Below are 23202 nucleotides of genomic sequence, written 5' to 3'. Positions count from 1 at the left end.
CCCACACAGCTGTTTATGTGCACCACTAAGGATTTCTGTTCCTCTTAAAATCTGGGCTTTAAACACTTAGGTGTCTATTCTTTTTATCAAAATGAAAGCAGAAAGCCTCCACATGTGCCACTGGGAGGTCAGAGGATTAATACACACTGTGCATTCAGGGTTGTGAATGACATGGGGAGAAACTGCATCTTAGATTTCAGGCTGTGTACAAGGACAAGCTGAGTGTGCATGGGAGCACCTTGGAGGCAGTCCATATTCCAGGTTCTGTCCAGGTTCCAGATAGCTCAGCTAAACATAGAAAGGATGATGAGGTCACAGTGAATTCAAACTTTTATGAAAGGGAGCAGAGATTCTCAGCAGCAGGCCCTTTTTCTCACCTTCTGCACCATTGTACAGTACTGCAAAAGCCCAAAAAAGAGAATAATTTTAGTATCTACTTTTCATTGTTTCTACACAAAACAACAACAAAGCACTCTCTGGAAATGCAATGGTTGCTTCTGAGGTTGTTTAGGAAGTTAATAGCTTTCAAGTATTCATGAACAACTCTGTAGGTCAGTAAAGAGAACACAAAACTGGTCAGAAATGGTCAGAAATGGTGTCTCTACATAGAACTAAATCCCATGTAATTTTGGAACTGGTGAGTGTTTCTTCATTTTTAATTATGAGGGAAGCCTTCTATTACAATACTATTTTGTCCAGCATTACATATTCCCTTTATCTAGGGAGCTGGCAGGGGGGGAGGACAAAAGTTCTTCAGGCACTATAAGCTGAATTTAATGGGATTCACAGAAGAGATTTAAAGAGCTAATCATCTTTATAGTGCTCAAGTTCAATTTTTATCCCCCAAAGCTACTAATTTTTAAGCATGTATTTTTGGCAGTGCTTTGCAGCAAATATCTCCCCTTGGGGCACATAGAAATGTGCAGGCTGTATTACATAAATGAGCTTCTTTGCCATCTCAGTAACCCATAAATGCCAGTGACACATAAAACTAGGTATTCCCTCATCTCAGCAGGCTGACCTAGTCCTAGCCTTACATATAATAAAGTCAGAGGAGGACACAGTGGCAAGCAGAGCTACAATCCTTAGATGCCAGGATCCAGAGTTAGAACTGACAGTATTGGATGCTCACAAAGTACCATCCAAACATCCAAACATGAGTAAGGCTCCACACCAGGATTAAAAGAAATTGGCACTTCCCCCTCTGTCAACCAAAGTAAAAGCCATGGATGGCTGTATGTTTAATATTTCAAACATATATCGATATACGTACGTATTCCATTTAGAGGGAAGAGGGTTAGAAAATGCAAACCAAGCAAATTATTTATTTGCATATATTTATCCTTCCTTCAGTTACCTCTAATGTGAATCCAGTGTGATTTAAATTAATAGAGTAACAGGAATATTGTCCATAATTTGGAAGGAGATATTTCAGAACTATTCGGGCACCTCTTATGCCTCATAGACACCTTGTTCTCATTTACACAATGCCTGTCAAGGAGCTGCAAAGTGTTTTTAACAGTAAATAGGTAGAAAAATGAAACAACTTCGAGTTTTGGGGTTTTTATCAACTCACTTTAGATGAGGGATATACACAGCCCTGCTTTCCTTGAGTTCCCAAAATGCCTGGCTTCTTTGAACCTATCTTGAACAAGTCTACTATCTCTGTAACACATCCTCCTTAAAACACAACGGCATTATTTTAGCATACTAAATGCAAGGACAGCTGAACAACCTCACAGCAGTTTCCTTCAAAAGGAATGTGTGTCCTGTGTCTATATGGCAGAAGAGGGTCATTCATTGGTGTCTGGGCTCACAGCCCTGCACTGGGAGACAGCCAAGACTTGTCTGAAGCTGGCAGCCTTGCTGCCAGGGGAGGCAGGCTGTAGAGAATTTCTCATCATCTGATAATTACTGCAGCACACTGAAAGAAGAGTAGGGCTTAAATTGGCCAGATCTGGAAAGGTTGAGGTGCCGCCACCATTTTCAGCAAATCTTAACAAAGCTGAAGGCAGCCCACATGAAGATGTTAGAGTCTTTTCATTGACTCTGTCCCTCCAGGAGTACCAGAGGCAAAAGTCCCAAATGGTTCCTGGGCACAGGAGGGAACAATGAGCTCTGAAAACACTCAAGAGAAAAGTAAGTCTCTCTGCTGACCTCAAATTCCATTTTAGACAGCTTCATAAAAAAAAAAAAAAAATAACATGGGTTTGACTACTTCAGTTTTCAGAATTAGCACAAAACCTATGCAATGATGCTCCCAGAGGTATCACGTTCCTCAAACCCTCCTATGAGTCCTTACAGTTTTTCACTTACCAAGTCATTGGCAACAATTTTTCTATATTGTCAAGCATTTTCTGTATTTGCTTGATTAGAAGCAGTTGAATCTTGTAGGTTAAATACTGGGACAAGGCTGTGAAGGTTAGTAAGGACTGTGAAGACACAGTGAAAAACATTTGGAAGATAATGGGATGGTATACAAAATTTTTAGTGATTGTGGGAAAGGCTAAAAATAAAAAGACATCTAGAAGAAGAAAAAAGTCAGTGAAAATGAGGAGCCAAGATTACCGCGGTCTTCCACCTGAATGGTATCTTGAGTATAGCAACTGTGGGCATGTTGAGTAAGGCAGAATGAGCCATAAATCTCCCCAGATGAATAAAGATGGGGAATTAAATGCTGGAGAGAGTACCTGGATCTTTTCAATGTATTTTAAATGTATTTATCATGTAGTCATAACACTGAAAAGTTCACATTTGTACTTCATTTATTATAACTTTTCTATCTAGGTAGAGAGATCACTGCTTAACCTCAAGAAAGGCAGGAGAGTGTCACTGTATATTGCTCATGCTACCTGAAAATAAAATATATCCTATTTCAGGAGAATCCCTCTTTTTTAAATCCTTAACCTTACACTTGAAGAAAAAGATCTCTAAATTGAGATTGCTAAGACTGTCTGTGGATTTGGATGATAAATTTGTATTTTTTCTTGTAGAATTTAGGAAATGGGATGTTATAGAACTTTTGTATTATAATATTTTAAAGGTTTTTAATTTATTTTATTTTTGTTGCCATGTTAATAAATTGAAAGATATGCACTATCACATACAACAACAATAGAAACAGTTATTACACTGGTGGCCTACTAAAGGCTTATTTTATCACATTTTTATAACATTAACATGCTCATTAGAATACATGATCATGTATATCAGATGAATGCCAAAATTTAGTAATCATACAGTCACTAGGAGCTATTCCTGCACTCCCACAAAAGCTGCACTCATTTACTTTAAAACTTGTGGCTGTGAGCCAGTGTACATGGGCAGCCTGAAATTATCAAACAAGGAGCTGCTTCTTCTGTTGTGAGAATCTTGCTGGCTGCAGACCTTCGGTAACTTCTGATGCCACTAAATCAAAAGCCTGACACAAATCCTGATTCTGTGTGTGAACTTGCTTAGGCTTGCTTCATTTGTCGCTTAACCAGAGCCGAGCTTTCAAACCTGCACAATTTCTGCAATATTTGTAAACTGATGGCAATACAGAACTATATTCATCAAACATTGTTTTGCATTCTGGTAAGAAAAATAATTAGCATAAGCATATTTCTATAATTACAGTAAAAATCTTTGGTTTTTATGGTGCTAAAACTTATTTTTAATTGGATTTACAAACTGAATTAACTTTATATAATTGCCTAGGATTTTGTAGTTCAGCTGTTAAAAATCATTATCCCAGCTGGCCCCAAGCAGTCTTTCCCCATGTCTGACCAACCAGTCCTGAATACAGATACATGTGAAGTGCTGCCTCGTGCTCCAGGGGGTGATAGAAATGCATGAAGCTATCAATAGCCAGCTCAGACTAACGAAAGCACATCTCTGCAGGGCCTGATCAAGCTGATGATCATTTGTTAATTATATGGGGCAAGTTCAATGGCATTTCCCTGCAATAGGTTATGTCTGCTTGACCATGATAGCTCAGTTTATACACCCATTTAATTACATTGCCATTTTCATACTGGCAAAATGCAGAAACTCCTAATAAGTGAATAATTCAGAAATAAATGGGGTTTTGCCAGTCTTATCACATAAACTAATAAAGAATTTTCATTGTGTATGTATGCAATGGAAATACAAAGGTCGACTTGCTGTTTTGGTATCTAATGTCTCCTTTCCAAAAGAGAATTTTCAGCTTGTTCCATGTAGCTCCCCTTTTCATCCTTACCTCTGCATTTCTACCAAGTGAGTTGCCTGTGACTGCCTCTAAAAGTCCCTCTGCCCACAGAGGGGCTTGCTTTGTGAAATTTCTCTGCACAGAGATTTTATAACATTTATGGAAGAAGAAATATTGTGTCATCCAACTCAATTTCTCTTTGCTTTCAGCACATCAACCATTATATATTTTCTTGGTATCCCATCCTATGTGAGTTTTTATGCCTCTTTCTGTTCAGACTTGGGTCTCATCTTGTTTCACTCTTGTCTGAATCAGAGTAACAACTGCACTCATCTGCCTCCTATTTTTTTTCTCTCTCCAAATATTAGTAGGTCTGTCAAATCTCTGTCCATCTCTTTGTCTCTTGGAAAGTGGTCTTTGTTATAGTAGAAAGTGAGTCTTTTTGAGGCCCATACATTTTCTGCACTTGGTAATGTACAGCTCATGAAATTGGAAAGGGCATATTTTGGACCAGTAAGAGCATTTAAGGGCTCCTTTGACACTGCCGAGTCCAGATTTGTTTCGTTTCCAATGTAGAGAAAGAGTGCCAGTCATGGAGTAAAGGATGTCTACTCTGATATGCACACTTAAGGTAAAGCCACAGGAAGCATCTTTGCTCCTGAGACGTGGTCTGAAGCCAGCCAGCCCATAAACAATGATAAATGGTTCAGCTGCAGGTCTGTCTTCCCAGAAATAATTTTTTATATAGCTATGAAAACATTCCAGTTAAGCAGTCAGATGTGTTACCATCACACCAAGCTCTGACCCCTGGGGTTACATGGGATCTGCTCAGAACTGGAGTCTCAATAATGTTTTTTTCCTACTCTTTACAGACCTTTATACAGCTTCCAAATCTGAATCACAGTAGCTGTATTCAGTGCCTGAAAAAACAGTTCCTATTCATTATCATCCCTCTAGTAGTACTAAGGCTGCCAAATTGCCATCAGTGCTTTTAGTTTGTATGTATCTTCCTGTCCCACTGGCTCAGCTTCTTTTTGTGTTCTGTGTTCTTTCAGGAATGATAATTTAAAAAGATACCATGCATTTGTCTGAAATAATACCTTTTCTCAGTGGCTGAGAAAAGGTATTTTCTCCAGCTGCAGGCTAGGGTTCTGGCTTGCACATCTCCTACAACCATTCACCACAGCACAGGACTGTGAAATCACCTCACTGATAGCTGTGGACCCACCACAGGAGAGGGCTGTGGGACCTCACCTCTTTGCCATGTCAATTCGAAACAGAACTGGGCTCCAAGGGCTCCAAACAATCAGGGCTCAGCTTTTCTTTCTGCACCTGTGTGGGCAAAACTAGAAGCTTCATGAAGTATTATTTTGTCCATTTTTGGATTTTGGATGGCATCTAGACATTCACACTTGATAGCTAAAATGCTGGGTGACAGATTGTTGCCATCAGTATAATCTCAAAAATTTTTGTATGATACCCATGTGTTTTTGTAGCTATTTTATCTTCTTGGGCATTATGTCAGACTATTTTTCAGGTACATATAATGATTTATGTTCTTTCTCTTAGAGTGAAACTTTTTTCACTGGAGTAATCATGGTTTCCAGTCTACCTTTTATCAATGACACCAACTCATTCACCAGCCTAATGCTGCATTATCCAAGGAAAATCACTTTGTTGTGGTATTACCTTTCCCCAGAGGAGGCTGAATTGCTTTTATTACTTCCTGCTTGAACAACTGCTAATCTAATTTCTGGAGTTCTTCCAGCAGGAGGACTATACTTCTGACATGATGGATTCAAGTCACCCATGCCAGGATTTAACAGACTGAAATATCTTTCTTCAAGGGCAGAGACTTGATTTCCTACAGAATCTGTGATTTAAGGACAATAAGGTTTTTTGCACAGTTCGCCATTTATCCTCCTGTTTTAATGAACTTGTCCATATTTTGAGTTTTCTGATTCCAAATTGATAATTAATTGCACCCACAGCAAGACTCTATAAAGATTTACAACCTGTAAGTTCCATTATTTCTGTCCCTATTCAAAATGTGAATTACCCAGAATTTGTTGTTCCTGTTTTCCTGCATTAATTTTCCAGACTGTAACATTTTAGTCTGCTAACCTGAACTGCTAAATCATCTGCTTACTTTTAAATCTAATATTCGGATTCCCAAACTTTATTCATTGTACAAAGTAAGGTCTAGGGCCAAGAGATTATGAGCAGTCACAGGAAAAATCCATATCATACCCAGCCTTCACCAAGGTAATGCTGTTGTTGTATCCTCAAGACACATTGAAGGGACACTCCCATTTCTAAATTAACAAATTAAATTCCGCTGGGTTTAAGCAGAAAATCTGCAGCAATTATCTTCTATTCAAAAAGCTTTCATCTTTCACATTGAATAGAATGCCTACAACAGGGCTCCCCTGGGTTTTGGGAAGGAGAATAGATGTGAGGATGGTGACAGAAGAAAGTAGGAGCCTTTCCCTTGACCACCAAAAGCTCCCCCCCACCCCCATTATTCCCCTTTGCCACCAGCCCTCACACAGTTCCTGCAGTGACACCTACATTGTATGTCAGCTTGCTCAGGAGTCTCTAAACAATATTACTGAATAAATTTGTGTACTTTAACTTCTGCTTTTAGCAGGAGGTGAGAACATTTTTTATAAGAATCAGTCCCTTAAGCAACACCCTTTGAGTTCTTGGGGAAGAAAAAAGTTAAGCTGGTTCCTTCTGCTAGGAGGGACTGATCCAAATAAACATCTTAGAGAAGTAAGTGGATAATGGCAAGTCCCAAGTGTCTTGCTGTGCCTCCATTTTCTCTACCAGTCCATAATGTGCATTTTTACTCCTAGCAGAAAGATTTTAGACATGTGCTTGAGACTTAAGTTGGCTGCTATTTACGAGAATTTTGCAAAATAGAGGAATATCTTATCAGTGTGTCTTGTGAGAGGATAAAGATGAATTTAAAGTCGAAAGCTAAGTTGTTTTTTTAAGCAACTTAAATTGGATACAAAGGGCCCGCCCAACCACATTTTTAGTATCACTTAACGTATTGGGATCTCTAAAAGCCTCACTGTGCTTTTGTAACATAAATAATAACAACCTTAACAGATTCTTTCTGGTGATGGATCTGATCTCACAGAGGAAAATCACAGACATAGGAGTAGAAAAAAGAGACTTTTTAAAATTGAGATCTCTTTTCCATGCTGCCTGAATTCTGACAGTCTCAGTTTTTAATTTTCATAAAGAAAATCCTGTCTGTTTCCAGCCTGTTCAGTCCTACTCAGTGGGAGCGAGACTGAGGAACAGCTCTTCTCTTTCACTACCAGAAGGGCACATGATGGTCTGGGCAGCACAACAGCAAGCTGAACCCACTGGAAAAGTATATGGTATGAACAGTGAAAATCTGAACTTTTTTCTATTAACTTCACTACCATATAAATTTCAATTTACCCTTAAGGTTATTACCCACAGGAAGTTACTAATTTTGAAGCTGATAACATTCATGCCTGTAGTCTGCCACTTGTGGTTTGACTATCCAAAACATAAAACAGTGTTTTCTCAGCTCAGAGGTTTTAGTGCAGTGTGAGGCTCCAAATGCAGCTGGATGAGAAAAAACTGTGCACCCAGATATTAGGTCCATTAACAATGAATTGCATTTCTAAATGGAGAGTGTGATTTATTTGATTATCCATTTAGTGAGAACATGATTGCTAAATACCCTTTAGAATAAATATTTCAATCAACTCAATTCTCCATGGATGTCTTATTAACTACTATTTGGTAGAAGAGTGGCTATTTATTACTTGGGTCTAAAATTGCTCTTTTCCCTAAAATAAACATTTTAAGGCATCACACAGATGTACATGCTGCAATGGGCAGGCAGTTTCCTTTTAGTCTTTGGCAGTCAGCCATTCATCTCTCGCTTTTTGTTTCAAGGTTAATGCTTCCTTCATGTCTTAGTAGTAACAAAGCTTTTCTAGGTGCATTTATTCTTGCCTATTAATATAAAAACAATGTTAAGATCTTACAGATTAATTTCATTCAAATATGCAGGAGTAAATACATCTGTGGCAGAAAAGTCTTGTTTTGGTCACTTACACTTCTTTTATCTCTTCTTTTTTTCTCTGGTCTGTTGCTTACCTATTTCCTCGCCATCCTCACCCTCCTATGCTCTCTTCTTTGGCACTCACCCCTGAATTCTGTTGGGGTGTTAATGCTTGAATCAATGTATACATTAAATGTACCTTAAATTGGGTACACCTACATCATATATACTGGCCACCCTATGTATACAGTACATGCATGTTCTCTGATCTACACACTTTGTCCTGTTAATTTTTGCTGCTAGTTCATGTCCTTAAAAACTAAAATATGTTGAAAAACACACTTTAAATAGACATCTTTAATAGGGATGATTTCTTGTGTCTCAAGTAAACAATGGAATTTAATTAATTTAATTCTATTAAGAAATAGATCATGCCATATGTGAGAGAAAGGAAAGCAGCCGTGGAAAACTAACCTGTCATACAACTCATCTGTGATCACAGAGCAAAAGCTGAGCACTGCAATAAAATATGCCAGGCACACAAGATCGATTACTCTATACTGTCATTAGTTGGGGAGAGTCTTCAACCTCACAGAAGAGTGGAGTATTCTCCCTACTGGCCACTTTGGATTTTATTTCACAGTGCTGTGAATTCAGTGGGATTTTGCTTTCTGGTAGGCATGGTCACTGCTCTTCTTGCAAAAGTACACATGGAGAGATGAGTTTTCTAAACCAACTATTTATTTCCTCAGAAAATATGATTGGGTAATTTTAGGGTGTTTAAAATTTGAAGGATCCCTTCTCTCTCTCCCCCAGCTCCCTTTTCAGGGTGGCACATTTGTCTCAGGACCGGAGAAGCGCAGCTATGTGTATGTTCTAAAATAAAAGAAGGTGTAAAATGAGGTGGTAGCCACAAGACCAAGGAGCACAGACCTGGTCTTGACAACCCTGTGTAGACCCCACTTTTGCAGGGGATGAGCTGCCCCAGTGAGGCTCAGCCTGACCCTCCTTCCCCCTCTCCAGGCCTAAAGCTATGGTAGTGGTGCAGGATTGCATTTCTCCTGCAGCATGGCTGTAGTGCATCCTAACTGTTTGGCATATGGAACATGCTGAGACAGCACTGAAGGGTGCCAGAGCTCACACAGTCCTGTCCCCATTGCCAGCTGGGAGCAGGTACCTCTGAGACCCTACAGAGCACTTGCAGAGCCTTTCAAGACAGCCTGGTAATGAGCTGATGGCAGTGCTGTGGGGCTGGCTGGGGCCCCAGCACTGAGCCTGGACCAGGGATGCTTCTAATTAACAGTGGAGACAAATCCCCTGAGGCCAGTGCAGAGTCAACAACACTCCAAATGCATGTTTGCATTAGAGCTTCACTTCATTTGTTTGCTTTAATGCAGAATGATGCAAACTAACATGTTCCAAAGCAACACTGAACCTTAGGAACTAAGGGGAGGCTTCAACACCAGTTTGAATGTTCTAAGAAATTATGACTGAAAATACATGGATATATGTATATTTCAGTAGAAATATGTATATATGCTGAATGTGGTTTGAGCTCAGGTTTGAGCATACCTGTTGAAAATGTAGGGGTGCAATTGGCAATTATATCACATTACTAGCACTTGGCCACACGCGGGTTAGGTATGTGCAATTTATTTTAATCAGTATATATTTTAACTTTATCACTTCAAGGTGAGGCATGTTTTCAGCTTATTATTATGTTAGAAGGTTAAAAAAAAAAAGTAGTGGTGGATTAATAAAGCTGACAACCTTTCTTGCAAGGGTGGTGCATGGACCCATGCCAAAACTGAAGCAGGATGCCTGGGGCTATTCAGTCTGGACAGTAACCTTTCAAGAAACATGTTTATCCAAACCATTTGGAGTGGGCAGCTGTGTGGTACTTAGTTTCCAGCTGGGGTTAAACCCAAAGACACTCAGTTGTAGAAGAGTTGCACTGATGCATTTTTAGTTTGTTACCTGTTGCTGTTAGGAGCAATGAAACATGGAGAGACTTACAGATCTCCTGAGCAGCACTGTCATTCACAGCCACCAACCTGCAGTATCTCAGGAATATACTCATTTTGCATGACGCAAGTTCTCTCAGGATTTAGCTCTCTGAGTGTTTTGTGCAGTGAGGACAAATGCTTTTTTGTGTCGCACAGGAAAATTGTGTGTGTGTGTGTACTCATTTCTGAAAGGTTTTTTGGAGGTGATCTACTGTAAAATTAATGTGCTTATCCATGCTGATGCCTAGATTCCTGCTCCTTCACATAGGTCTCAAGTATCTCCACCAGAACTAAGAAGCCAAGAGTCAATAGAATAGTTCCAAGTGTTCTGTTGGCCAGTATGCAAGGTAAGAGCACAGTAGTGTAAACATGCAGCAAAAATATCCTGTTTATCATAAGGTCAGTAAAGAGCACTAATGGGTGGTCTATTCACAGTATATCCAGGGGTTATATTTCAGTACTTAGTTTGTCTGTCCTATCCACAGCTGCTGCATCAACACTTATTACACCTAACAATGTGAATTAAGAGAACAGCAGAGTATCTAGCCACTTGAGTTTACATAAGTCACAGCTCATCTTGGGAGTCAACCCCTATGGCAAGATAAAAGATAATTCAAGAATGACACATGGCTCTCAACACCAAAGCATGCCCTTCCTCAGCAACCATGATACTCTGTTTTGGCATTAACACAGTTCACTTGTGATCAGTAATCCCCGGCAGAGTAATTCAGGAGAGGTTCAGGCATATAGCTCCACATCCTGCTCTGTCTCTGTTTTTGCCCTGTAGCAGGGTTAGTGGATGCTTGCTGTGGAGACAGCTTGACTGCCAGCATCATTACACTGGCTCAGAACGATCTGGACACTGGGTGATGCTGGCTTCCCCTCGCGGTCTGACCAGGTAGGCTCTTCCCATGCTGGCAAAGGAAACACATGCATTTATTCTTTGGAAATAATGCTTTTTGCACACTTTCTTTGAGTGTGCAGAAGTGGCCTGGGGCCATTCCCATGGTGAGGAACATCATGACACTGGTAGGCTGGTCTCTCCTAACCTTAGTAAATGTTCATCTCTGTGTCAATGCAAGTCTCTGCCCAGTATAAGGAAAAGGGGTGATCTTGCCAACTCAGGTGGGCATCTTCATGTGTCTTTGATCTTCTACTTGATAACAAGCTGGTCTGTTTGTATTTGCTGGCTTGAATTAAGGGTGCACAAAGCCTTTGTTTACTCTATATTCCTTTCTTTTTGTATAAATAACTCCAGATGTGTCAGTTTTTAATAAAGTTAAATTCAAAATACATAATGAAACATTTGTTAAGACAAAGTTAAACCAAGTGGCCACAGCCACCCTGTTTGCAGGAACTGTTTCCAGTGTGTGCCTGGTTACTGTGCGAGATGTTCATCTAGCACTTTGAAGGAGTGGAAAATCAAATGTGCTTCAATGATTAGCCTTCCCTTAGTGACCTTTCTCCCCCATAACTCTTCCTCTCTGGGATGGCAGTAGGATTTGGCCCTGGGTGAGAGCCCTGCCTAAGAGAAGAAATGGCTCCTTAAGGCTGCGTATGGGGTGGAGGAATTGTACTCTTGATGTGAGACCAGAACATGGCATGACTTTTAGCAAGGCTATAATTTCTGATTCTATATGCTTCCCTTTATGTTATCTTCAATAGAAATCAACCCCCTAACCCCCCCCCCCCCAATTTACTGGTTTTTCATTTGTCTTGAAGTAGAGCAATCCATGTGTTTCATTAGCTTTTATTTTGTCACTTGAAGTAGCTGAACATTTCAAATTCAGTATCTGTGTATTTTTATACCAATTCAAGTCCGACATGGAAAGCTGCTTTGACATTAAAATCCGAGTTACAGGGAAAGACTTGCTAAATGCAGGACTGGGTTGCACTGATTGTCACATCAGATTTTTGACAGACATGATGGCATACAATAATCTTTCTCTGCACATCTTCCTGAAAACCTCATCATCCAGTGATGAATAGATGTAAATCACTCTTGAAACCTATTCTACTAGACGTATTAAAAAAAAAAACAAACAAAAACCTGACACGTAATAAAAAGCCTGACAACACAGAACTAAACCTGCAGAAAAGCTTATGAGTGATAGTGAAATTTATCCTGTTTCTTCTATTTTTTACATGGAACATCAAATCCCAACCATTAAAATAGAAACTTTTATGTACAAAGAAAAAGGATATTGCAGTGATTCTCTCCAAGCTTTTATGTATAGAATTAAAATGTACACCCTGAGAGCAAGCCTCATAAAAACATGGACTGTGCTTCTGCAATGGGCCTGTTACATTATTTTCATTATTACAAATTGTTAGTGAACAAGCGATGAGTAATAATATCACCAAAATTACGTACATAATTAAAGTGTTTTGCTTTTTAAATATTTTTAGTAGAAGGTTTTTCAGTTGCAGGCTAAATTTAGAAAATGTGATTTAGAAAAAACAGATCAGTTCTGATAGATGACTATCTCCAACATGTAAACTGGCTCTGGCTGTGATGTCCCCCCTGGAGGTTGAGGCTGCTGTCATTAATGGAGAGGTCCTGATACTCCAGTTACTCACTAAAAAATATTCATCATATTCAAAACTCTGCCTGAAGACCTGCCTAAAATGCCACAAGCACTAGTCTCAGCTGGTGTAAATGAAAGCAGCTTCAGTGGCTTTGTCAGGGTGGAGACTGCCTGCTCCATCTGAAACATGTTTTCAGCATCTCTGCTCTCACCAGAAGCAAAAAGAAAAAATGCTAAGTGTTCTTCATTGTTAATCATTAACCTGTGGCTGCCTTCTCATCTCTAAAGCAGCGTGCACCTATTTGTTTGGTATGATGCTGATATACGATGATTTTTCTGTAGTAGTGTTCTGAAAGCATCTCTTATTCGCTTGATACCTCAGGCTTTCTTATTTTATTCTGCTGCCTCGATCCATGCAACAGGTCTCCAGGTACAAAGCCATTCACACCCTGCACACCCTGCAATGCCTCCCCCTTCCACCCTCAGTGCCACCACAAGGATGATGCTCTGCCAACCCCAGAGGGCAGAGCTCCTGTCCTCCTCACACCAATGGGCCCTGACGTGCTGAGCAGGTTCCCACAGGCAGAGTCCCTCTGAGGATGATACTGTCTGACAACATGAATCAATTCAGCATTTTTTTATCTCATTTCAGAGCAGCAGGACTCCTGGGGCTGCGACACTGAAAATGTGCCGTGTGTTACCCATCCTGATCAAACACTTAGCGGGGGTCACCGTCCTGGACACGCTCTAACAGGAGCGGCCTGCAGACTGTCAGAGCCGGGGGCGCGGAGCAGAGCCCTGCCCCGCCGGAGAGCAATCTGCTGCCTGACGGGATCTTCCCATCTTCCTGCGCCAAGACCTTAAGCTTTTCTTCTGTGACACAGAGATTAAGGGCAATCCCAACAAATTCAAAAACAGACCAAATATGGTACCTCAGTGAGATGAACCGCTGCCCTACAGATTGCCCAGCCATGCTGCACTCCTGGGCTTCTCAAGGGAACCTGTTCCCTCCACTTGCACAGCTTCAGCAGCACCAGGCTGTGCCTTTTCCGAACCCATTGTGGCCGTGTAGGCTTCACATGAACTGCAAAAGCTGAGCTAGCTGGCTACACACCAACCAGGTCAACAGCATTTAAAAAAATCTTTATTATTGTACAGCTGCCAGGCACACATACCTACAGACACATATCTGGGAACTGACAGCCTAGCAAGACATTTGTCTGGCTTCTGATTCTGCCTCAAATAAGCCTTTGGGACACGACTATCTGCTGAATTTCAGACCAAGCATCCCTGTCCCATATCTCTTGCCAGTTTACCTTTCTGCCCCAAATGTCCCTGCAATTTAAAATCATAACAAATGGTTGCATTAGAATAAGGTCATTGTTGCATAGACAAACAGAATTAATGTGTTAAGCAAAACAAGCAAATTATTATGAATAATAATTATTTTATTCTTGTTCTTTTAGTCTTACTCTTTTTCACCACTATTTTATAGTGCCTTTATATCTGTAGATATACACAGACACACACAGACATACACACATTTATATCCATTAACTTGGGATGTGAACTTAAGATGCTTTGGGCTTCTGCTAACCAACATTTGTAACTTCCCTCTAGTGGCCAACTGTTGCTTAAGTGCTAGTGATTGAAGACTCATCTGCCTCTCATTTTATAAAAAAGATAAATTAGCTTGTTTAAAAAACTATATATGACTTTCCCTTTATAAAATGTTTATGGTCATTATCTAATTGTAGTAGAACAGCACAGGCTGTTTCCTTATTAAAGCAAAACTTTGAAACCAAGAACCTGTAGTGAAAAGGACAAGGAAGGAAAAACAATTTCAGCCAAATAGCTAATGTTCATGGCTAATTGTTCAAGTGATATAATTATATCAAAAAATTGTGATTTTTACTGCTAGAAAATAAAAGCTATAGTGTTCATTTATAGGCAGGGTATCCAGTGTTCTTGTGATTTCATGTGGTATTTGTGCCTACAGGCCATCACATAGCCCAGCAAAGGTCATGTTCCCTCTCCTTACTGGAAATCAAACTATTCCTGTCCATGCCAGCATTCTTTTCCATTCATCTGTCCTCTGACTTGTTCAGAAACTGTAACAATCATCTGTCTTTTTTTTCCTCTGCCTTCAGTTTTATTCTTGAAGAATCTCTTTAAAAACATTAATTCTGGTATTCCATTTTTGGAGATCTCATTGTATAGGTTCTTCATCTATCTAACAGTTTGTATGGCCCCCTTGTATCTTCCTTATCTGAGCAGCTAGGAGAATGCCCACTTTCTTCTTATTACTGGAACACCACTAGTCAAATTCCTAAGAACAGGGAAAAGCATCTATTTAGATTGTGCTGTCCTATACCTGCCGAAAGTGGGTGCTTTCCAGGAGATAGTTTTAGCTTACTTCAAAAAATAAGGAAATTAAAGCAAGTGCTTTGTGTGTTTGATTGTCCAGCTGGTTAGTACTTCCCCTATGCGAAACCTACAAACTTCCTGGCAATTCTCAATTGTTTGACAGACATTTTTAAGATTGTCTTAAAGATGTTTTAAGTCTCTTGGAAAAATAATTAACTAAATAATAAACATTTTAAAAATCTGAAAGGAGAATGATGTCCTATTGATCTATTTTATGCTGTTTGTCACCAACAGGTATTCTGGTCTGCACCCAGCAGGTTGTGCTGCTCCACACTAGCAATGGCTCCTGCTGCATCTGTCATTTGTCTGGTTTCTCTTTTTGCCCTTCAGGCCAGCCATCCTACTGGCTGTTTCTCAGCTCTTTCCAAGAAACCTCAGATATTCTACCTTTGTTCTTGCATTTTCTCTGTCCCAACTGTTTCATTTTCACTACCTCTTCTTGCCACACCAGAAGGCAAACTTTTCATGCCAGCATGACCATAACACTCTTTCACTACAGTACATATATTGCAGAATACCTACTTGAAATATATCCTGAACAATGCCATTTAGAAAACTTCATTTGTTCCCTTAGTCCTGTGAACTCCTGAAGCCTTTTAGATCTTTGTTAACCCAGGGCAGAGGAGTGGGCTGCTATCCTCTCTCAGGTAAGATGTTGGGTTTCAAAGCCAAAGCATCCCTGTTCTGAAGTCTTGGGAGCACAGGAAATAATAGCACCACCCTCTGGAAGATACATATCAAGTACAGTTTACTGTCAATGGTAAATGTAGTTCATTCCTCAGTGTAGCTCAAGACCTGGTGATTTTTTAAAAGTATGGCACCAGAATTGGACTGCCTAAACTTTCCCTGTTTGAAAGCTCAGGTCTGAAACCCTTATTTGTACAGCATGGACCCTCATCACTTATATCCAAAATGTGACAGAAAGCCAGGCAGAATTAAATCTAAGCAGTGGCTTAGATTTCTGACACGATGTCATGGTTTTTTTTTTTCAGCTGGCAGGGAAAACACACTACCTTCTAAACTTCTTTATTTTAGTTGAGCACCTTAGGGCAAGACAAAATGGGTCAAAAGGCAGGCAGGCTGGGCCGAGGTGACAGGAGCTGTCTCCTGTCCTGCCTCTCTCCAATTTAAACATGTGCAAACCTATTACCTGCCAGCTGGCTTCAAATTTATCCTGTGCAGCTTTCCCCTCAGGGACAAAGCCAGTGCTGCCAAATTCACAATAGGCCAAACTTCTCCAACCCCAGATGAAGAATCCATCCTTCAGGTATCGAACATGATCACAATTTTTTTATCAGCTCATTTACATGTGAGCACAGTAAGGAACGTCGGGTATATTATTGCTGCCAAAATTAATGAGAACAATGGGATCACCACTTTTCTCCTTGCTTACAGTCACAACAGATCACATCTACTGTTGATCACAGTCCTGCTGACATGCATTTATCTTGACAATTTGATTTAAAGTTTCCACTTCTCATGTACAAAAAGCAGCCAGAGATTGCTTCAGAGATTAAAATATGATGGCCAGTTGGATTTATTTTCACTCTAGGGGTATCATTTGGGGGTAGATTCCTACAAGAAGCACATTCAGTTATTTCCATCTTCCCTCAAAACCAGTTCCTGCTTCTGCCAAGTCTCTGACATGTTCTTTCCTAAGGTAGATGAAGGGGGAAAAAGAGAGAGGAGTGGGACAGAAGCACAGAAAAGGACAATTGCTTTTCAGAAATGATTGGAATCTCATTCTCTTTCTGATTTTCTCCCCAGTTCTTTTTTTCAGAAAAGAAGAACTTCCATATGGTAGATAATATTTCTTCATATATGATTCCTAGGGTTTCTCTTTTAAAATAGGCCAGACATCGTGAAAAGAGAATTAGGTTCCCAAATCCTTTGCCACTTTACCTCTGCTATGTGGAATCATGAGGAAATTGTATTTTCCTAGGAACAATGTGAGAATAGACTACAAGAAAAATTACCATTGGGGTATCCTCTTTAATTCCCTCAGGATTTATACAATCACTTCAGTGAGAATAAAATCAAAAGTAAAGGTATATAAGTAAAAGGAAAATATGGCAACTATACGTATTAGTACACTTTGGGGAACATGCACAAATAATGTGAGTGTTTCTCCAAAAATTGTTACTGTATGAAATTCTTTTTTCCAACTAAGCCTAGGGTACTCAGACCCCACTTTTCAGGAAGTATTCTTTAACTGAAACAGAAAGAGCTGTATTTCATATCTCCCAGACAGTTTACATTGTTGCAAAAATCAACAGATACCTTTACAAAAATCAAGGCAGCCAATATCTGAAGATAGTGTGAAGATATTTGAAGACAGAAGTGCCAGAACTGAGTCTGTGCAGATGACGGGAGCTGAAATATCCAGGAGTTTCAATTACATATGGAAAGGCTTGCAGAATGGCTTCTGATTCAGTGATAAGATCCCTCTTTCAATCATCATGCCCACACGTCATCTTTTGGATACATCTCTTGAAGCACCTGCATCTCTTGGAATCCATGGCTCTCCTGCAGTCTTCTCTGCAGAACAGCTGCCCTCCTGCCCAGTCTGTTTCCATTCATATATAGGATAAACAAGATATGGAAAGAACATTGCAATGGATTGTGTGTACTGTAAAAGATGATGTGTAAAAATTCCTCACTTCATATACTATTTAAAAACAGATAACCATAAATTTGTATGTCAGACAATTCCTTTAGGACACAAAATCCTTATTTGAGATCCTATCTGAGGGCTCTTAATTTCAAATCAACATTCTTAATTTCTCTTATTCACTCTTACAGGTATGGAACATGACTGTTTCAGTTATTTTCTTTGCAGTAATATGACTAAATAAATGATAAAATCATCCATGGAAGTAAAATGCAAATCATAGATTTCAATGGGAAATGGTCAGACAAATTTACCAATTTTTCAAATGGTAGCATGTAAAGGTATGCAGCTTTCTGTAAATAATTGTGGCAGTAATGGAAGCTCTGTAACATCATGGGAACAACTTTTGTCAGAGTTCTTTCATACTGTTTTTCTACTTTGAATTCTTAATTACAAGAAAAATCTGATGTGATTTTTACTGCTAGTGTAAACAGAACAAACAGTGAAATTTTAAAACCACATTTATTTTTAATACAAAATCTGTTGCACTATTACAGAAGTGAGCCTGTATGTTTACCCCCACATGCACAGATAATTCAGCATCTACAATTAAATAAGAGTAAAATGATAGTTCTCTTTTACCAAAACCATTGGCAAATCCTGTGAAGAAATGTTCTCTTTGTGCTTTGTAATCAGTGTTCATATAATTCATTTTGTATTTCAGTTCCCATTAAAAAAACTCACCAGTGGAAAGCTCAAAGATGCAAAAGAAGCTTATTACAGCTGGGTTACATTTGGGATTACTTCAGTTGTGCTTTACCTACAATATATACATGAAAGCTGCAACGTGTCCTATGGGCTAATGTAGTGCACTGGCAAAAGCTCTGAATGCTTCAGTTGGAATCTGCAGTAAATGAGCAGATCACTATTGTATTTTCACAGCAAAAAAAAAAAAAGAAAAAGAAAAAAAAAGTAGATGCTTTAAAATACCATGCACACCATTGGCTATAGTACTTCTTACACAGTACAACATAAGCTTTCTTGGTTTATTTGTCTGTAACACCTAGAAGCATATAGCATCTACGCTTTAAGTGTATTTACAAATTCAACAAAATATCTACATATAAAAAGCTTACTTAAAATTAAACTTGATGCAAGTTATGAAAAACCAATTTATTGGCAAATGAAACTGAGCATTCCTTCAACCATAGGTTGTTATAAAAATTTATATTTGGAGGTAAACATTTGATTGATATAGTATGTGAGAAAATAATTTTTTAACCAATAAGGGTAATCCTTTACCAATAAACCGTATTAGCACTTGTCAGATGGAATGCTGTGGTTCCAAGCGGTAACCCCCACACTGCTTCAGGCTGGAGAGAATTAAAAGCCGCCACACTGATCAGGCTGGGACACAGAGAAGTGTGCTCTCACCCATGGAGTCAGCTGGTTTGCGTTTTTAATGATTTATTTTACAAGAGCTTGTATCTTGTTGTGTTAGTAAATAATTTAACTCTGGTTGGATTTTGGGATTTTTGTTTGTTTATTTTCATTTTTGTTTTAAGTATTATAAGGCCATGAAAACATGTTGTGCTATAACTGTGTAGAAAGCTTTTTTTAAAGGGAAAAAATCATACTCTTCTTTATGTAATTTAAAATATTTTAAACTTTCCATTTTTAGCACAACAGTTTCATAACACTTCTTTTTCTCCATATTTTTCCTTTATTTGGCAATGACAGTAGTCTGCTAATCACAGTTTACTGCACCAACTGATTTAGTAGTACAGCACATTACGGAATGCATATTGTATAAAGGCACTGAATGTACTTTGCCCTGTGTTTTCTGGAATATTCTTCTTAATTTTAAAGTTTTTCTTTCAGTGACTGTACAAATTCCGAAATGCATTACAATGCAATGCATATCTTTTATGCCCTAAAATCAATTCAATATGTTTTGATGTAAAAATAGAACACTGTACTGCTGTAATACTTGTTAGATTAAAAAGGCTATAAAGTAATAGGAGCAAAGAGCAGATAATAGGGTCTCATTAAGCATCAGCAAATGCAAGTGTCATACTTAAATCATTTAGCATTTATATACTGTACATACTGTTTCTAACTGTCTTGCAAAAAGACATATGATAGCTAGACATTAAGTCACCAATTTCACAACAATGTCCACAAAGACATTGAAGGTCTATATAATACTACTATAACACTCTGACATTGAGAACGGAATTCATATCCAGGGATTCAGCTGAGGACTGCATAACAAATTGTCAAACCATGTTTTTATAGTGTACACAAGATTATCTGTGAGTTGTGTAGGGGCTTTTTTTTCCCATGCATTATACTGTATTTTCAACAGGAAACAAAATTACAAGTTGATGTTAACCGTTTTTGTCAGTTCCTTTAAAAAAAAAAAAAAAGAAAAAGTAAAAATACCCAAGTTTTGAACAAAATTTGAATTTTCTATTTTGATTCATAGTAACATACCACTCACTGTGTCATTATGCTGTGTACTGATGTTAACCTGCATATTCTCATAGCATTAACATCTGGTGGTGAGGAGCTCCGTTACCTGTGTGTTCATAGTATGAGAAGGAGGATGCACAAGTGCTTTAAGCAAACTGGAGATACAAGGGGATCAAGTTCTGTGGTTACACAAATGAATTCATGGCATTTACAGGAGAAGGAGCCTCAGAGCTTTCATTTCCTTCTGCAGGTTCTTTCTCTTTTTTACCACTGTATTGTCCAATAAAGGAGCCATCCTCATTGAACTGACCATTTACACCTTCTCCATAGTCAACTAAACTATCATCACTGTCTTCTTTTTTCACAGTTCTGTCTGAAGGTGTTCGGCTTCCTTTTTTTAGAGGTTTATGGTCCTCTGCATCGCTAGAGACACAAACAAACAAACACGGGATTAACAGATGTACTGGTTATTAAGACAAAATCAGCCATGCATGCAGAGTTTATGAAAAGCATGTGTGCAGCCCTATAATCCTTTAGTAAACCCACATCACATTGTAGAGACAAATCAATATGATGCAGTTCACATGAAAATATGGTGTAAAAATGGTTTAAACAGCGAATGTCTTCAGTGGAGGAAGGGGGGTTGTGGTTTATTTTTTTTTCCCATCGTGCATGACTTTTCAGTGGTAAGACCTGGGCCCTTGGCTTGGAAGCCATGTAGATGCAACTGCAAGCATTAAGAAGTGGGTTGTAAAGCTATAAAAAAATAATTTGTTTGTTCTCCAAAGTAACAAGCTTATGATGTGCCATGAAGTTAGTCTGTTAAACTTCTAAATTTCTTTGACTCCTTGGAAATGAATGAAGAATGAATTTGGTTAAATGAAATATACTGATTTTCTTTACTAGTATAAAGAAAATAAAAGTGCTGCATTTCAAATAATTTGTTACATAATGCAGGCCAGACTTGCAATTTTCAACCTTACCTTTCAAGAGACCTACATATTCCATTAAAAGGGTGCAGAAGAAACAAATGAAAATAGCCTAAGAAGAAAAGCAAAGTCCATATCCTGATAGTGATCAGTATTGTATCAATAATAAGTTGCTCTTAAAATTGCTACAATATTTACTGTATTACAGGTAAAGCAATAATTTAGCTTACAGCTGCTAGAACTGAGGAGTTGAGAGCATGCTTATTCTTTTTCATTTCTTATCAGATCCATCTCCCTACCCTACTCCATGACTGATAATATTCGGACAATGACAATAGTGATTTGGAGAACAACAGAAAAAGGAAAGGAAAGAACAGCCAGTAGAGGAGATCTCTGTATCAAAGTATGGTGGTCTTTCCTTTGTCAGTGGAAAAGCTGCAGCACCATCAGCATCCTCAAATAAATTTTCAGCTGTGGTAGGCTTGTATTTCATTAAATAGATATAGTTGGGGTCTTTTCAGAATCCTTTACATTGCACTCCAGTGTCAAGATGAAAATTTCAGCAGCAACTCCAAAGCATTTTGAATTGAAACCCACTATTGGCAGCTGCAATTTGGGGTGCAATTATTTACCTTGTCTTAAACAGAACATGTGACTTGATTTACATATATGGTACAAAATAAGGAAGTGGTTTGGGGTTTTTATTTAGATTCACAGCTTATGGGAAATATAAAGAAACACATATAAAATATTAAAGAAACAAAATTACATGTTGCGATTTCTAGAACACTAGGCTGAATAGATACTCGGCAAATTATTTTAACCCTCTAATTCATAAAACCTAGTATCTTATAAAATAATGCATTATTTTTCTAATTAATACCTTTAAACATCCAGAGAAGCCATATATATATATATTTATAATGTAAGATGTACAAGGCCACATTAGATCATATAGTTAGCCAACAAAAGCCCTGTTGAGAAACTGTTGCTAGAAAACCATTACACCCATTTTCCATCAAGCCGTTTCTCCTCATTACCTTTTTTTCATTTTGGAAAACACTAAGTTAATAAATTCTAAAAGAAGGCTGCCTCTAATATGCATATATGTACAGAAAAAGCATACCAGAGATTTTTTCATTCTGCATATACACCAGAAAAAATGTGGTAGGAATAGCTCTCTTATTTACATGTAAGAAAATCCTCACGCTCAAAGCACACAAAAGCAAAACCTCCCAGTGTGACTGTGTCAGGCTTGATGTTTTACTTATTGTGGTGTACAAGGCACAAAGTTAAATGTCTGTCATTGATCTGTGCTCACTGGTGCCACAAACAAACAGGCCAATAACATTTAAAAGACAGTACTCCAAAACTTGAAGAATCCAGCAGCAAAGTGAAAATGTTTGTAACACTGTGAACACAAGCAGATTACAGAGACTTTACTGAGTAGAGTTCATTTTGGAAGGACCCCATATTTAAAAGGTTGAAAATGGAATAGAATATTTAATACTCATTCACAATGTAGTTTCTCCAATGCCCCCATAAAGGTATTAATAGTCATTCAAACAGGCTGCATGAGTCAAATGAAGGTCAGGCCCTCCTTTTGAAATTATAACCAGTCCTACTCCCAAGGAAGATCTGCTTTCTGCATTCGACTGTTAAAGAAAGAACACTGGCATATGGTTTGTTGTTTAATTTCAGGTGAATAACTTCATAGTTCTTTCTATCATAATACACAGAAATTAAAATAAATTAAAACTGCTATTGTACCATATTCCAATTGGTCACGAAAGTATGACCCTAGCCAGTGTAATTCACTAGGTTGGACTATACATATATAAATAATATGCCACTACTGTATTAAAAATATCAACATTTTTGTGTTTAATCCAATGAAAAGCTTGATTTGCTTTTACAATATAGAAAAATCTGAGAACTTCTGCTTTCTATTGCTCTTATGGTTCTCTTATTTATATTTTTGCAAACAAAGTTTATGTATAA

The 23202-nt window shown here is 38.5% G+C and overlaps 1 protein-coding gene across 31 annotated transcripts in view; it reads right to left on the bottom strand.

Annotated features, from left to right (window-relative positions):
- Positions 1-17158: 17158 nt before the first annotated feature.
- Positions 17159-23202, bottom strand: part of NRCAM (neuronal cell adhesion molecule) — a 142232-nt gene continuing 136188 nt past the window's right edge. For 18 of the 31 annotated variants that reach the window (XM_012568945.5, XM_072922009.1, XM_072922038.1 and 15 more), the window contains one exon: positions 18301-20695. In XM_012568945.5, coding sequence (XP_012424399.5) covers positions 20458-20695 — 238 coding nt within the window. In that variant the 3' untranslated portion in view covers positions 18301-20457. Of the gene's footprint in view, positions 20696-21255; positions 21314-23202 lie in introns of all 31 variants that reach the window. The other 13 variants (XM_041711441.2, XM_012568958.5, XM_041711450.2 and 10 more) reach the window with 4 other exon arrangements.

This window comes from Taeniopygia guttata, chromosome 1A, assembly GCF_048771995.1.
Source record: "Taeniopygia guttata chromosome 1A, bTaeGut7.mat, whole genome shotgun sequence".
Lineage (NCBI taxonomy): Eukaryota > Metazoa > Chordata > Aves > Passeriformes > Estrildidae > Taeniopygia > Taeniopygia guttata.
This window is presented reverse-complemented; position numbering and strand designations above follow the sequence as displayed.